Below are 14841 nucleotides of genomic sequence, written 5' to 3' on the forward strand. Positions count from 1 at the left end.
CACTATTGATAATGGATACTGGCATAGAAAAAACTCAGTATGAGGAAATATTTACTATATATGAGAAATCACTGATGCCGTGTAGACAAAGAGAATTGTTAAATGCATGATAGTAATGAGCTGAAGAAGCATTGCTTTGTAGTGTCAGCAGGCAAAAAGTGATGCAGGTTGAAACACAGGTAGTTACTTTCTACTGAGTTAACTCCTTTTCCCCATGAAGCAGGAACTTTTTTCCTCTTTCAGACAGTTTTGAATTTTTGACGCATTGAAGTTTTGTCTTGGGATGGTGCTGGTATAATGTTAAGCCATTAACAACAGTAATGTACACTTGACGATTGAGATTGCAGGAATTTATCAGGGGAACAACTTTTAAATTTTACAGGAGTGCTCCCATCTCTCGTGCTGTTGTGAAGATTATTTTTAAAATTAGCTGTGAATGACATTAAAGCATATTAAGAACAAAGTGAGGCGAGCTAGAAAAGTACAGTAGTAAGGAAGTGCCTCTTGGTAAGTTTAACTTCATATGTGTTTCTTGGAAAACTGGAGCACGGAGACGTTGTGAAAGACGGGGAGCAATCTGCTGAAGGACATACCCCTCGACGAGGAGTGAAATGTTGCTTCACTTGAAGTGATATTATACAAAATCACAGATGGTAACATCTGGGTCCCAAAAGACCGGTCTGACCAGCAAACTGAGATGCTGATGTGATGCAGCACAGCCAGCTTTGATACACGTAGGCAGTAAATGTACTTAGTGTGACTTCTGTGTTTCCTATCTGAGGACAGGGTGAGAGTAGTGTCATGCAGGAAGGACTTGTTGATCTGTCAAGCACCAGCACTGTAGAGACCCTGTCTGTCTGTGTCCCATCTCCTTCCCCTCTCTTTCCCCTGCCATAGTACTTACAGGATTGTCAGCTGTACCTTCCAGGGCTGTGCATTGCAGTGTTAGCCGTGTTCCCCCAAATCCCGCACCACACTGTACTCCTCGCAGTCTCCTTTGTCTTACGGCATGCATTGCCCTTTGTCCAACATCCCTCCAGCTGTTAATGTGCCTTCTTATGTTCATCAAGTCCATGGTGCCAGATGCAGTCCTGCAGCACATCACTGGTTCCTCCTGTACGGCACCCATATATTTCCTAAAACCTGTGCCTTGCACTCTGTCACTCACTGCCAGGCTGTGCACTTGTGTCTTGGGGTTGGTGGTTTTTGTTCCACAATACAGAGCTTTTCTGGCCTGCTGTCTGCAGCATTTTTCTGGTGCACTGGCATGCCTCCCAGAAGATGCTCAAACATGGCCAGACCACCTGGTGGGGCCACTCATCACCCCTAGTTTGACTCTCTGTGAGAAACAAGAAGATCAAGGATGTTGGAGAGAGGGGTGGGATGGGCAATGGGAAATGCTGAGACTAGCTAGGCAGTCTTCAGCTATGCAACACGACTTACAGGCTGTTCTAATTCTGTGATTTCCACAGCTTCCAGAGCCCTTTGCCTCTGGGGGCATAAATGATTCCATATTCCTGCTGTGGGTGAAGCTACAATATGAATTTCACTAAAACAATAAAACAAAATTAAATTGTTTCCATTAAAAAAGAAATCTGTTTCCTGTAATCTTGTGGAAGGCTTTACAGCTAGCAGTGGGACCGTGTTTTAGGTTCAATGCAATTATACTTCTGTAAGTGAAATGGTAAAGTATTTAAAGGCTTGTTTTGAGTACAAGTTCTCCTGTGTAAAGTGTCTTAGAGTAGTGGTATAAAACCAAAACAAAATGTGGGGAAAAAAAATCAACATGGTTGTGCGAGTTGGGAAATTCTGAGAAATTTATTCCTTTGTGGTTGCATTGATTTAGTGGAAAACATCTGTATCTGTCAGTAGCAGACATAAGATTTCTTTCAAGCTTCCTTTTGGAGTTGTAATGGGTGTGAGGAAATGCACCTCCCTGTATGTGGGGTCCGCAACAGGGTCTGGTGGTGAGCAGCATGGGGGGTCTGATGTGGCACGATTCAGGGCTTTGACAGATGAGCTTTGCTGGGTTCGATGAAATAAATTTAGTGAGGTCAGGTTGTTCTCTCTTGTGTGGACTTCTGACCAAGAGAGTGAGTCAGGGAGTTGGACCAGATGCCGAAATGGTGATGGGCCTCTTGCCTCAGTTATTGTTGCTACCTAGCTGCAGAAGAGCCAAATGCTGTGCGATGCAGTTGGTGGGTCATTTTTGAGATAGTCATCCCAAATATTCTGTGTTTGGAGGGAGCATGCAGTGAGGTAGATTGATTCCCTGCAAAGCCTAGTGCTGTGTGGAGGGATGGACACAGATCTCATCTGTAGGTTCTTAACTGCAGCTCTTAGTGGTCACATACCACCCTGCTTTCGTTCCTGACCAAACCATACTATTCCTAGACAAAACTGTTATTTGGATCAATAGAATGAACAATTTTTCAGTGGAAGCAAGCAGCAGACTTACCCCGATTTACAGAAGTTGTAAATTCACATTGGAATATAATTTAAAATGTGTTGGCCAGCATGTTTTGAAGTGTACTTAATATGAAGAAATAGCAAACCAAAACAGGCCTTACTGGGGTGAGAAGAAGGCATCCTGGAACCATCAGTGAGTTTCCTCCACTTCTTGCTTTTGCTTCAATTGCTTGCTTTTGTTTCCTGCTGGAGGAAGATTCAGTGGTTCTTTGAGCCCGTGTGTATTGGGGAACAACTTTTGAGCATCCAGATAAGTTTTTTCAAGTCCTGGGTGGAACAGAGTGCCCACATTTTAACTTCAGTGAATATTTCATTGCCAAAGCTCTGATAGAGTACATGAGGGCGATGTTTTATGTCACCAGTAGCTTGTAAGGTGCATTTGTTTATCCTGATGTACGTGGAACAGTTCTAACTCACAGCCTGAGTGGAATTAATGAAACTGTTCTAAACTGGTGTAAATAAAGTAAGTAACACTCTCATTGATGCCATGTTTAAACAACACTTTTAGATTAGTCGTGGACATCAGTTGTAAGCAACAAAGTAGGATAAAAGAATTTTCAAGGGTGTAGGAAGGATCTGACACTGTTTTTAGATCTCTTAAATCCTGCTGCATCTATCACTCGGCACAGCCATTTAGAGTCAGCTTTCTTGCCTCCACTAATGCATGCACGTGACTTTAAAGCCTCATTGAGTGATTGTTCTTTACCACAGTAAAAGCTTCATATTTGCAGACACTGTCAATCATGTATTTACAAGGAAAATGGTTTTATTAGGTTGTAACAAACACTAAGGTACGTTCACTGGACATTATTGCTGTCAGAGGAGTTCTACTGAAATTGTATGAGTGTATTAGTTTTTAGTAACAATTATGTGTGAATTTTTCTGCAATTGCAGTAGTCTACTACAATATGCCGAGCCATCATATTTAAGCTCTGTGGGTTTAAAATCATTTTTCTGGGAGGATGAGTTGATTGCTAGATATAATACTAAAACCTTGATGGGAAGAGGCAACAAAATTTGGTTGTACTTGTTGGGACTGCTTCTATTTCAGTGGAGAGCCATTCTAAACCCATTTAATTGCAGCTATTTTAAATGCACCCAACAAACAAATAGGCACATGTTTGCATGTATTGCTATATTGGGCAAATCTTGTTTCAGTTTGGAGTTTATAGTAGTTCTTAGTTGCTACTTGAGCAATGAACGTTGATTAAGTAAAAGCTCTAGAAGTGTCTTGTTACAGCTACAGTATACTGCTGTTTGATTTGATTTGTGTTGCCTTGCTCATGCTGTAATGTATTATACCCAAGGAGCAAATGTGAGTTGCATCTTGCCACAAGTAGGATATTGCTTTTACTGTGAAGTCAGGAAGAATGTTGTCAGCAGTGTCCCTGAAGACATCTTGTGGTGTTGGCTAGGAAACTATTTGGGTTTGTCTGTCCAGGGCAGGTATGGTCTCTATTTTAATGTGTTTTGCATGCATTTGCTGAATGTTGGCTTTCACAGCATATTTTGTTGAAACTTAGAGTGCCAGGTCTATCTGCAGAGAACATATGGATATGCTCTGCTTTCATCTGATTTATGTGGTTTGCCAAACAAAATCTGTTGTAGCACAGAAAGATTGCTTTTGCCAAATGTAGCTGGTCAGCAAGTGATGTAGTTGATTCTTAAAAAAGAAAACCAAAGCATGAGATGTATTGTGTGAAGCTACTTAATCACAAGAAACTTTGCAGACAGGAACCGTTGATGCAGGCAGAAAATATACACTGAAGTGAGCAGAAAAAAATGGTGTATGTACATAATGTTTTTTCTTCTTTGTTCATTCTTCATCCAATGTTTTCCGGTCAATAGTTCTCTTCTGGTGGTAGCTGGGATTAATGAAGAGTTAGAGCTGAGATGCTGCCAGCTGTTTGAGGTCTGAATGTGAGCCCTTGGTTGTGGTTCCCATTCTTCCTTCCTGGAAACACATTTCCTCAAGATAGTAGAGTCGTGGAATGGTTTCGATTGGAAGGGACCTTAAAGACCATCTAACTCCAGCACCCCTGCCATGGGCAGGGACACCTCCCACCAGACCAGGCTGCCCAAAGCCCCATCCAGCCTGGCCTTGAGCACCTCCAGGGATGGGGCATCCACAGCTGCTCTGGGCAGCTTGTGCCAGTGCCTCGCCACCCTCTGAGTGAAGAATTTCCTCCTAACATCTAATCTAAACCTATGCTCTTTTAGTTTAAAGCCATTCCCCCTTGCCCTATTGCTCCACTCCCTGACAAAGAGTCCCTCCCCAGTTTTCCTGTAGGCCCCCGTTAGGCACTGTAAGGCCGCTGTAAGGTCTGACTGGAGCCTTCTCTTCTCCAGGCTGAACAACCCCAACTCCCTCAGCTTGCCTTCAGACTAATGCTCAGATGAGCATTTGCTGTTGCGCTGTAGAGCCTGGCTGCCTAGGGCTGAGTCCTTAACGAGAGGGTCTCTTATCTCTTCCTTCTTTCTTTGTTACCTCAGAATTTCAGAGGTGAAGTCAGTTGCGTTATCTCAAAGAAGTCACAGAGATTAGCTGGTGTGATTCAGTAAAGCCTGTCCAGGCTGGGGCCTAGTATGTGCAACAGGGACCCACAGCTGCATGCAGACGTCCAGTCGAGCTCTGCTGGTGGAAAACATGACTGTGTATTCTGACCCATCTGCATTCAAATGGGTGGGAATATAGTGCAAAAGATTTTTTCTTTTTTTCTTGGTATTGTCTACTTCATGTCTAGAGGGAATGGCCTGCCAAATTGAAAAAGCCTGTAATTTCTCTCTGTCTGTGGTTGTGGCACAGTGATTTATTTTTCAGTGTATTAAAGTGTGACATGATTGGCTTATGTCTTCACGCTTTTATCTCTTTTATAAAGAGATTTTTTCTGGTTAAACCTGTATTTCATCATGCTGTGCCTGGATGTCTGGATTTTTAAATTTTTTTTAAAAACATGGCATGCCAGCACAATTCACTGTTCAATTTCTATACTGTTCCATTTTAATTTTGTCTTTAATTTGAATCCTTAAAACTATGTCATAATAAGAAGACCCCAAAGGAAAATAGTAGAAATAACTCTCTCCCCTCACCTCAGTTTTTTCATGAGTTCGCTGAAAAAAAGTCGTTAAAAAGAAAGAAAACTCAGCTTTGAGTTTTAGCTGAGAAACCTTTGCAAGTAAAGACCACCTTCAGAGTTCTCATTTACTACAGAATTGCCTTTATCTCAGTTTATTGTTTGGTACCATCCACTCAGGTGAAATAGGTTTTTGCAGTCCTGGTGCAAGTTCACTCATTTTCAACAATTTCTAAACTAATTCACTCTTGCCATTCCCCCCTCACTGTTAATGGCTCAAGCTGGATTACAACCCAAAAGATTCTCTGTGGTCTTTGTCCTAGTATTACTTGGGTTTCTTTTCTTAAAAAACAAACAAAACAAAAAAATGGTGTAAAAGCTTTGCATGTAACTTTGGGTGAAGTTGATATCACAATTCAGTAATAGGTGTTTAGCCCCGTTTTTTTTTTGATTCTTCTGCTTCTCTGTTTTTGAGAGTTTTTGCACTTTGGGGAAAATCTTATGCTACTGTTACTGTAAATACTAACATGAGCAGTGGCTTTGAATAGTGAAGACGTAACAATTTTCTTAAGCCTTTGGGTAGAAGTAATTGAAAGCAAGCTGCCACTTACGTTTGGTGCTGCACGTAGCACAGCTGTGGAAGTCCTGTTCTGTCTAGCTCAGTATCCCATCTTGTGCCTTTGCCAGAAAGGGATGTATTTAGGAGGATTGTAGGAAAGATGTAGTGTGTGTTCCCCTCAGCAGTCTCCCTCCAGCCTTCAACTGTTTCTGTTTGTCTTTCAGAGTCAGACGTGATTTCTGAGGCATTTTCTGTCATGTACCTGTTCACCTTCCCCTGAACCCATGTGGATTTTGATCATTCACTGCATGCTGCTGTATGAAGAATCACTCTTCATGGCTTGTTTGGGCCTGTCATGTGCTGGCTTCGTTTGCTTTCCCTAACTCCTGTACTGGAAGAGACAATGTACAGTCAGGTCTCCTTTGTATTACTCTGCCACTTGTGTTTTTTTATAGCCCTTTATCATATTTATCGTATCCTTCTCCTCCCTACTATTTTTTCTTCTCTAAAGACCCTGCTTTTACCTATGTCTGCTTAATTTTCGGAAAATATTTTGTGAAGGAATTCTAAGTAGGTTACGCTTTTCTTTCTTTGTTCGTTTTTTTTTTTTTTTTTGTAGAGAGAGGTCTTGCTTTGCAAACTTGCTAGAGTACTTCGAAGGGTTCAGCAGGTGTGTGGACAAAAGCAATTTTCATTCTTCCTTTATATATCTATCTATCATGTGAAGTGTTGAAGCATGTAGTTGTGCTGCAGTGTACAGTCTGGAGCATGGTAATGGGACTGCTGGGATGTTCTCAATTGTTAACTTTGTAGAGAGGACTGAAAATAGTATTGATAGGCCTTCTACTCTGTTTTCTGAGATTATAATCTGTACTGGAGTGACTGAAGGTTAAAAACAGTCTCTACAGTCCTGGTCAGGATGGTTTACAACCCAAATTTAACCATGAGTTCTTCTATTACAAGGCAGAGCTTTCAGTTTTGGATTCAAGAGACGCCCAGGGATTTATGGATGGATTGGAATCTAATGAATGGATTTATTTTGAGATGATATGAACACGTGTATAAGTAGTCTGTTTTTACATGCCAAATATGTTAGTTGGAAATACAATAGGAACATGTTGCAGAAGTCTTTCTGTGCAACTGTCAGTCATAGGAGATTATAGAGGGGACAGTAAGGCATTCATTATCAAAACTGAAGGCTTTGCCCTTTCCTCTGTCCTGGTGTGACCTTTGTGATAGCGTTGCCCTTTGCATCTCTGCTGGTGGGGAGAGGCTGGCAATTCATCTGGCTCCATCCCCGCTTAATGGGAGGGAAGGGGCAGGAAGCTTTTGAACCATTCTCACTGCTCTAGGCAATGTCTGCCCCCAGCAAAACTAGGCCTAACTCCTGGTGAGGCATTGGGCATTCCTGCTTGGTTAGGATGCAGGTGGTGAAACAGAAATGTGGAAGAGGTACTTTCAATTGGCTACGTAAGGAGAATTTACTTTATAGATGAGCTATTTTATGCAGGAGATGTGATGCTGGTATTAAGCTGTTCTTGCTCTTCAGTTCTGGTGTTGCTTCTTTTCCTAAGTCATTGATACTTTCGATGGTGATGGTGCTATGAGTGGTTGTGAAGCTATTTGGATTAAAAATTGGAAGAGGAGATTCTTTTACCTTTGTACACTAGACAGTATTCCAAATCTCTCATGAAGGCCTTTATTTTTTTTCTTCTTGGTAAACTGAGGTGTTTGAGCTCTGTCCCCTATAAATGGCTCACACCAAATGATAACTAGACTTTTGTTTTGAAAACCTGTGGAAAGATAAATGCTAAAACATTCATGATAGCTGAGAAACAATCCAGGGATATGGATCCTAGAAAGTCAGGTCTTACCTAGGGCTCAATTTATTATCAAACTAAGTTTCTGTTGCCTGCTCTAGGTTTATCTTTTATCATTGTTTTAAAGGACCTTGAACTCCTTGTTAAAGTTACCACTGGCTCTGTTTGTCTGCAGAGGAAAATGGCACCCACAGTGTTACAGTGAAACAGTGTTCCCACTACATTGAACAAATTTAATATTAAAGAAAACTGCGTGTTAAGTCTGTTTTCTTTCTCCTGGAGCTTCTTTTCAGTTTGTTCCTCTTTACTCTGTACCTGTTTCACTGAGCTACTTTAGCTTTTCACAGTTGTCCTGCAGACTCTTTTTCCTTAATTTTATCTGCCTTCTCAGGTGCTGGTTGACGTGCTTATGATGAATTGGTTCTTTCCTCTTTCTAATGTTCATTTGCTGACTTGATTTCCCCTTCTACTTTTTCTTTAATTCCAGTCATGGAAATAGGTGAAGGAAATGAAGGAAGGAAGCTGTCACAGTAAGTAATAAAAGGAAGTGGAATATAAATGATGATATAATGGCATGTTTCATGGGGTACGCCAAATATTCTCATAGAATTGATGGCCTTTCAAAGCTAGAGTGCATGGATTGGTGTGTGCAGAGAGTCTTTTGAGACCAGAGTTAGCAACTGAGGAGACCCTGAAGGGGGAGAACTAGAATGAGAGTGACTTTCTTATTGGGAAAGGTCAGTTTCTTACAACACTTTTTTTTTTGTCTTTATTTAAAGGGATGGGGCAAAAAAAAATTTTGGCAGTCCCACCTAGGCTGCTATCCAAGGTCCTTGGGAGCCCCTCAATGGGCTGAGGGGCATAGCTGAACCCTACAGCTATGCTGGGACATCAGCTGCTGTCAATTTGGTAAAGAGTCACACAGCCAAACAAGAGATTGAGTACATATTCACAGTAATGAGGCTGTATTTCCTTCAGGCGGTGAGTGATGATTGGCATTGTGGTACTGTATGGAGGGGAAGGTCTTGTCCTTCCTCTGTTCAAGTGGCTTGTGTTCTGCCAGCTCCCTTATGTCAGCTTTCGCATTTTATGAGTTACCCTGAGAATCTATTCAAGTTCATGAACTTACAGCAAACGATCGCAGTCACCTTCCAGGTTTTACTTCCCTTCTCTTCCCCCTCCTTATCCACCCCCTTGCCCAGTCTATCAGCACCTCCTCTCCCCCAAGTCATGTTTGAGTATATCGACTGTCCATAGTCTGACCGGAGAAGAAAGTAAGAGAGAGTGGGATGGAGGGAAGAAAGAAGAGAAAAGGAGGGTCTGCTGTTTTTTGGCCTGTGGCCATAATACATTAGTTAACTGGTTTTATTGACTTATTGTAGGTAAACTTGTTGCTGATGTCCAGCACAGAAGTTGAGTAAAAGCATGAAACTACTCAATGACCGTACTAGTAGTGTCTCTAGTATTTTGGTAATCAGATATGTCACTGCTGAATGGCTGATTTCTATCAACAGTAGAAATGTTAATTCTCTCTGAATAGTAAACTGATAGTTATGGCTTGGACCCAAGCCCCACTTTTTATCCTCCTCAAGGTTATTTTTTCCCCTCAATTCTTATTCAAAATAACTTTCTTAGTCTTGGAAACAGACTGAGATTGCTATCGGTGCAAATCTGTAAGTGTAAGTCCTGTTCTAATGTTTTTGCATGAGTGCAAGGTATTGAATATCTTCTGGGATGCTTTGCGTGGTGGTAGAAGGTTATTTTAGACAGAAAAGTCTAGACAGTTCTTAGGATCTATTGCACATCTCTACACCTGCCAAAATTTGGGAGGGAGTTTTGTGCAAATTACAGTCCTCTTCCTGAAAGGGTTTTCAAGATACAAATACCATTGTATTGTACTTTCCTTTTTTTTTCCTTTTGAGTCAAAAATCACTGCTACTGTTATGGTAAAATATGGGTACTATTGCAGCTGGTATTTCTATTTCCGTCTGCCCTCATTTTCTAGCATCTCTTCCTAAATAGGAAGGATGCTATCTTTCATGTATGGTGTTCATTTATGTGCATCAAATGATACAAAGATTTCTCACGTGCAGTTGAGACATGCTTTTTAAACATATGTAGAGCATAAAATGAATAGTTTAGACATCAGCAGGGCTTTTGAGTGGGTAAAGGAGAATGTAGATGTCTTTCCAATGTCAGTCTTAATTGTATTTTTGCAGAAATACTAACACCTATTTTTCTGCTTGAGCCTGCTAATGTTGCACTGATTTATTTGGATATGTCTGAATTTACACTGCTGAACTAGCTGAATTTATTTCTCAGCCACCTTATTGATAACATATTTCAGAATATGCCCTGGACTGTTACAAAGTGAGGCAGCTTGACTTACAGCAGGTTTTTGTTTGCCTTGTCTGTATAACCTATGAGCAAACAGTAAGTTCTGTACATATAAGAAGGTAGAAATTTCCTGTGCAACTTGGGTGTCCCTGTCGGTTATGAGATACCTATTGAAAAAGACCTGGCAACTTGGAAAGTGTATTTCTAAGTAATGTAGGCTGCTTCTGTAGCTTATAATTCATCTAAGTTTCTCAAAAATATCTAGATTTCGCTAATGGGTAATACAAAGTCTAAATGATATGCTGAAGTTCAAAATGAAAATAAGGGAAAAAAACTAAGATGTCTTGGAAGAAGGGAACAATTAGAACATTTAGATTCCCAATGACATTTCAGTGCTGACTTTTAAACTTTAATATTATTTAGCTTATTTTATGGAACTGATTTATGAGTCACTTTTCCTCCTTTCTCCTTTCCCTCTTGGGGAAATAGGATTTTTGTTGTTTGCATGTGGTGTTTAAACACTACATTCATATGACAGAAAATTAAACAGTATGCTATAAATGTGGTTCCAATCTCAATTAAAATGTTGAAGATTTTTCCATATGTTTCTTAGAAGAAGTAGTAACACTGATATTAGTAAGAACATCTTAAACCATTAGCGAATGCTTGCCGTAAGTGTGTGGGTTTGTCTTCACTTCCTGCTTTTTATAGGTTCGGTCACTTAAATATGTTTGTCTGAGCAGCTGTGCCTCTGTATTGACCGTTCTGAATTAACACTTGTATGATTTTGTAATGTTTTACTTTACAAAATAGTCCTATTGTGTGATCAGAGAAGTATTGTTATTAAGTACACCTATTAAAAATGTGGTTTAGAAGTAGCTGGTCAAGATGTAATAGACCTTCAAGAACAGACAAGCATGAATTAAAAGAAAGACAAAACAAAAAACCACAGGCAAGCTGAAAACCATAGTTGTATTTTTTTTGGGGGGATATATACAAATACAAGTCTCATGTTTTAGCACAGAATAAGGGTCCAGAAAGTTAGTCAACGCACACAAAGGATAGCAGGCAAAAGCTTCAATGTGTCCAAGAAACTTGAAAAATACAAAAATACTGCATGCTAAATAGTGTTTCGTTTTAGGCGTTTGTGCAATATGTAATGGAGACTTTCAATGGCAAGCGATGGGAAGCAGTGGTCTGCAAGACAGCATTAAAAATTGGGAATGCCAAATATGTGCTCTGTATGTCAGCCTCGGTTGAGAATTTGTTTTAAAAAAATAAATTGTTAAACAATGAAGGCCAGATCGTTTTATTATTTTTCCTGGGAAAAGAGTTTGTATAGCCTAAGGGAGAAATTGGTGCCTGTGGGAAACAGAACACTGGGCTCAATTTTCAAAATTTATGAGGCCTTGCCAAGACAGATGGGAAGAAAAAAGAGTGCGCCCCAAACAACTGTAGCCCTGGGAGACTGTGCTCATCTTGCATGCGGGATTTCACATTCATAATTATGCTTAAAAATCAAGCTGTACACACCAGTAGCTCTGCACGTGGAGGAGTCGAGCTTGTCCAGCCAGATTTTGATGTGTTGCAATAAAAATTCAGCTCGCACAAGTCATATTATAAAGGGGTGACTTAAGTGCCAGGCTGTCTGTCCTTATTAATTTCCTGGTGAGAGTTACAAAGGCAGGTGATGCGTGCTAAGTAAGCCTGTGCCTCTGAGAGCTCGTAGTCTGCAGATCTCCTGTGAGCAGGCATTGCACGGCAGCAGTGACAGCTCGGGCTGCTGTTAGGAAGTGAGCACGTATCGTGTGAGTCCTGGAGCCCCCCCGGGTGATTTGTCTGGATGGTTTTCTTGGCATGTGCCGGGAGTGCTTCTTTTCCAGGCTGCTACTGCAGCTTGACGACTTGAACTGAGTGCTTGTCCGCTGTCCTCAGTTTCTGTGTAGTTCAGGGGGCTGTTGGTGTTTCTCATCTGCAGCAGGCAACATCCTGTCCATCTCCGTGGCTTCCTTGTGAGCCAACATAATGGATAAACATCCTTTCTACACTGACAAGTTCAAATGTTTAAAACTGAACTGTCAAACAGCATAGCTATTGTGGATGCTACAAAGTAGATGCCAAGTATGTAATCTGAATTTTGTTTGTGTCAACTATTTTCAGTGAATGTGAGTTACTGCTACAAAGCAAATCTAATTGAATCTGTTCCTTTTGCTCTAGCTAATATGTTGTAGTGGAATAGGACATCAAGGGCATTGCATCTTTCAAATAATACATCCATCCAAATGTTTTCTCCTGTGCTTTCAAATGTTTCCTGCTTGTGCTGCCCACAAGATATTTAAGAACAGACAAAATGAGCAGAAGAAAATGGGCTTAACACAAAGTTTAATTAAGCAAATGAAAGAGAAAAATCCTTTCTCTAATCAGTTTAAGCAACAAAAGAGGGGAAAAGATACTTTAGAAAATGGGATCATATAGTCATAATTTAAAGCAAGTATATTGGTGTGACAGACAAATGCTCTAAAATGTTTTAAAAATACTTTGTTACTATAAAAATAAGTTAGGTTTCTTGCTGATGTATGCTGCTAACTTATCAAGGGGGCGAGAACGGCTGATTCAGGAAGCTGTAGGGGCTCATAAATCAAGGGAGTAATGAGACCTGAGCCAAACATCATTTTGATTGCTTTGCCTTTGATTGTTCCATTTTCCTCTCATCGTTCAGCCCTTTTATATTTAAGTGGATGGGGGACTGTGGGGTTTTACTCTTTTTTGTTTGCTAGGGCTCTGGGCAAGCTCTTTCCTTGCCTTGTACTTATTTTGGTCGGTTATTTCTTGTTGTTGTTGTGGTTGCTCTTCAGGGTTTTGGGTAACTGTGAGAGCTGAGTCTGTCTATGCACTTCTCGTGATAGCTTTGCGTGTGCTGACACCAAAGGGATGTTCTTGCCTCATCCCGATCCACAAAGAGCAAAATGGGTTGCGCCTTGACTCAGGTGACCCCAACATCCACAAAACCTGAACTCTCCATTGCTGCGCTGTTGTGGTACAACTTCCAATCTTCAGTCTCACTGCAAGTTTCTTTCATTTCTTTCATGGTTTGGCACCACATATTGTCTGCAGTTCTGTTTGCACCGTTTGTATTTTTTTTTAATGGGGTGGGGAAGGGAAAGAAAACACAGCAAGTGTAATCACGTCCCCTTCACACTCTTTCTCTCTCTTGTGCTTTGTTAGGCCTGGATGATTGCCTGCAGCAGTATGTCCATAAGTTTGAACGGGAGAAGATAAATGGTGAACAGCTGTTACAGATCTCTCACCAGGATCTTGAAGATTTGGGTATCACACGGATTGGACACCAAGAACTGGTTTTAGAAGCTGTGGATCTCCTGTGTGCACTGGTTAGTTAAGTGGTGAACAGACACACACAATTTCTTAAAGTGCTTTTCTTCTGAATATCAAAGGCAAATCTAATGAAATCAGAATACCTCTCACACTTGCTTTCTGTTGCACATCATAGTAAAAGAAAACTGTAAGAATTTGTTTAATTCTCGCAAACTTTGCGTAAATAACTCTTTAACATTTTCCTGATAAGAGGCAGTGCTGATTCAGTTGCACTTCTAAAGAGATGTGTTGGCTGAGCTGCGTTTTTAGGTCATGTGGGTCCTGTTAGTGATTAAACAGTGATTAAAATTGCTACTGAGTAGGGTGAATTTGTTGTAGAGGGTGGAATGAAATGACAGCTGTTAATGGCTCCTCACATCAGCTGAAATGAGTTGAGAGCAAAATTTTTGCAGTCTCCATACAAAACGAAGATGTTCTTAAAATAAGGAATGTTTTGATTACTCAGTTACAGTGTGAGTTCAACTCATGGGATTCAGATCATAAGTTGTTCCTCTGTTTTACCCTGAAAGCGCAGATGCTTTTAAAGCAACATACTCCAAAAATAATTAATATATTTCAGATTGTTTTGCTGTGCAGCATCATCAGTGCAGGATTTATTTAAAAGCCATACTTTGGACACGGTCTTGAAGACGTGTTTGATGTAATGCAGTGAGCAAGCACCAGAGTTATACACAATGAGATCAGCCGTGAGGGCTGGGAGAGGGTGCCCTGCGATTCCTCGGCCAGTGCTGGCCTGCCTTCTGTTCATTAGGCAAGGCTCGCAGCACACAGCATACTCTTCTTAAAATGGAGAGTCTTTATGGCCCGTGTGGCACGTGCTTTATTGGCTGCAGGGAGGTGCTACCGGGGTTGTTTGTCCTCCGTAATCAGGAACAAATTGCTTAGTCCAGGCTCAAAGAAATGTGTTTGATAAAATAGCTGTTTATAATCTGAAACTCTTGGGAAGTGTTTCAAGAAAACTCCCAAAGAGTTGCTCTTACATTTGCAGAACTTTTTTGTTTGTTTCAGTATTTGATATAGCACCTTTTTTAACTTGTAAGGTGAAAATCTAATAGAGGAACTGAATTAGCCTGAAATCCAGTTCATGTGGGAGGGGATAATCTCTTGGACAAGTGAGGGGTCTGACGAGTTAGTAAATGTACTGTGTACTGTATACAGTCTTGACTAAAGTACTGGATGCGGCAGCCCC

General features: G+C 40.8%; 1 protein-coding gene across 5 annotated transcripts in view; it reads left to right on the forward strand.

Moving 5' to 3' along the window:
• CNKSR3 (CNKSR family member 3) overlaps positions 1 to 14841 on the forward strand; it is a 58292-nt gene that overhangs the window by 18425 nt on the left and 25026 nt on the right. For 3 of the 5 annotated variants that reach the window (XM_083830970.1, XM_083830972.1, XM_083830973.1), the window contains exon 2: positions 13485 to 13648. The exons of 1 other annotated variant lie outside the window; for it this stretch is intronic. In XM_083830970.1, coding sequence (XP_083687096.1) covers positions 13485 to 13648 — 164 coding nt within the window. Of the gene's footprint in view, positions 1 to 6117; positions 6518 to 8409; positions 8453 to 13484; positions 13649 to 14841 lie in introns of those variants that run through there. One more of the 5 variants, XM_083830971.1, reaches the window with a different exon arrangement.

Source organism: Anser anser (genome assembly GCF_964211835.1).
Source record: "Anser anser genome assembly, chromosome: 3".
Taxonomy (NCBI): Eukaryota; Metazoa; Chordata; class Aves; order Anseriformes; family Anatidae; genus Anser; species Anser anser.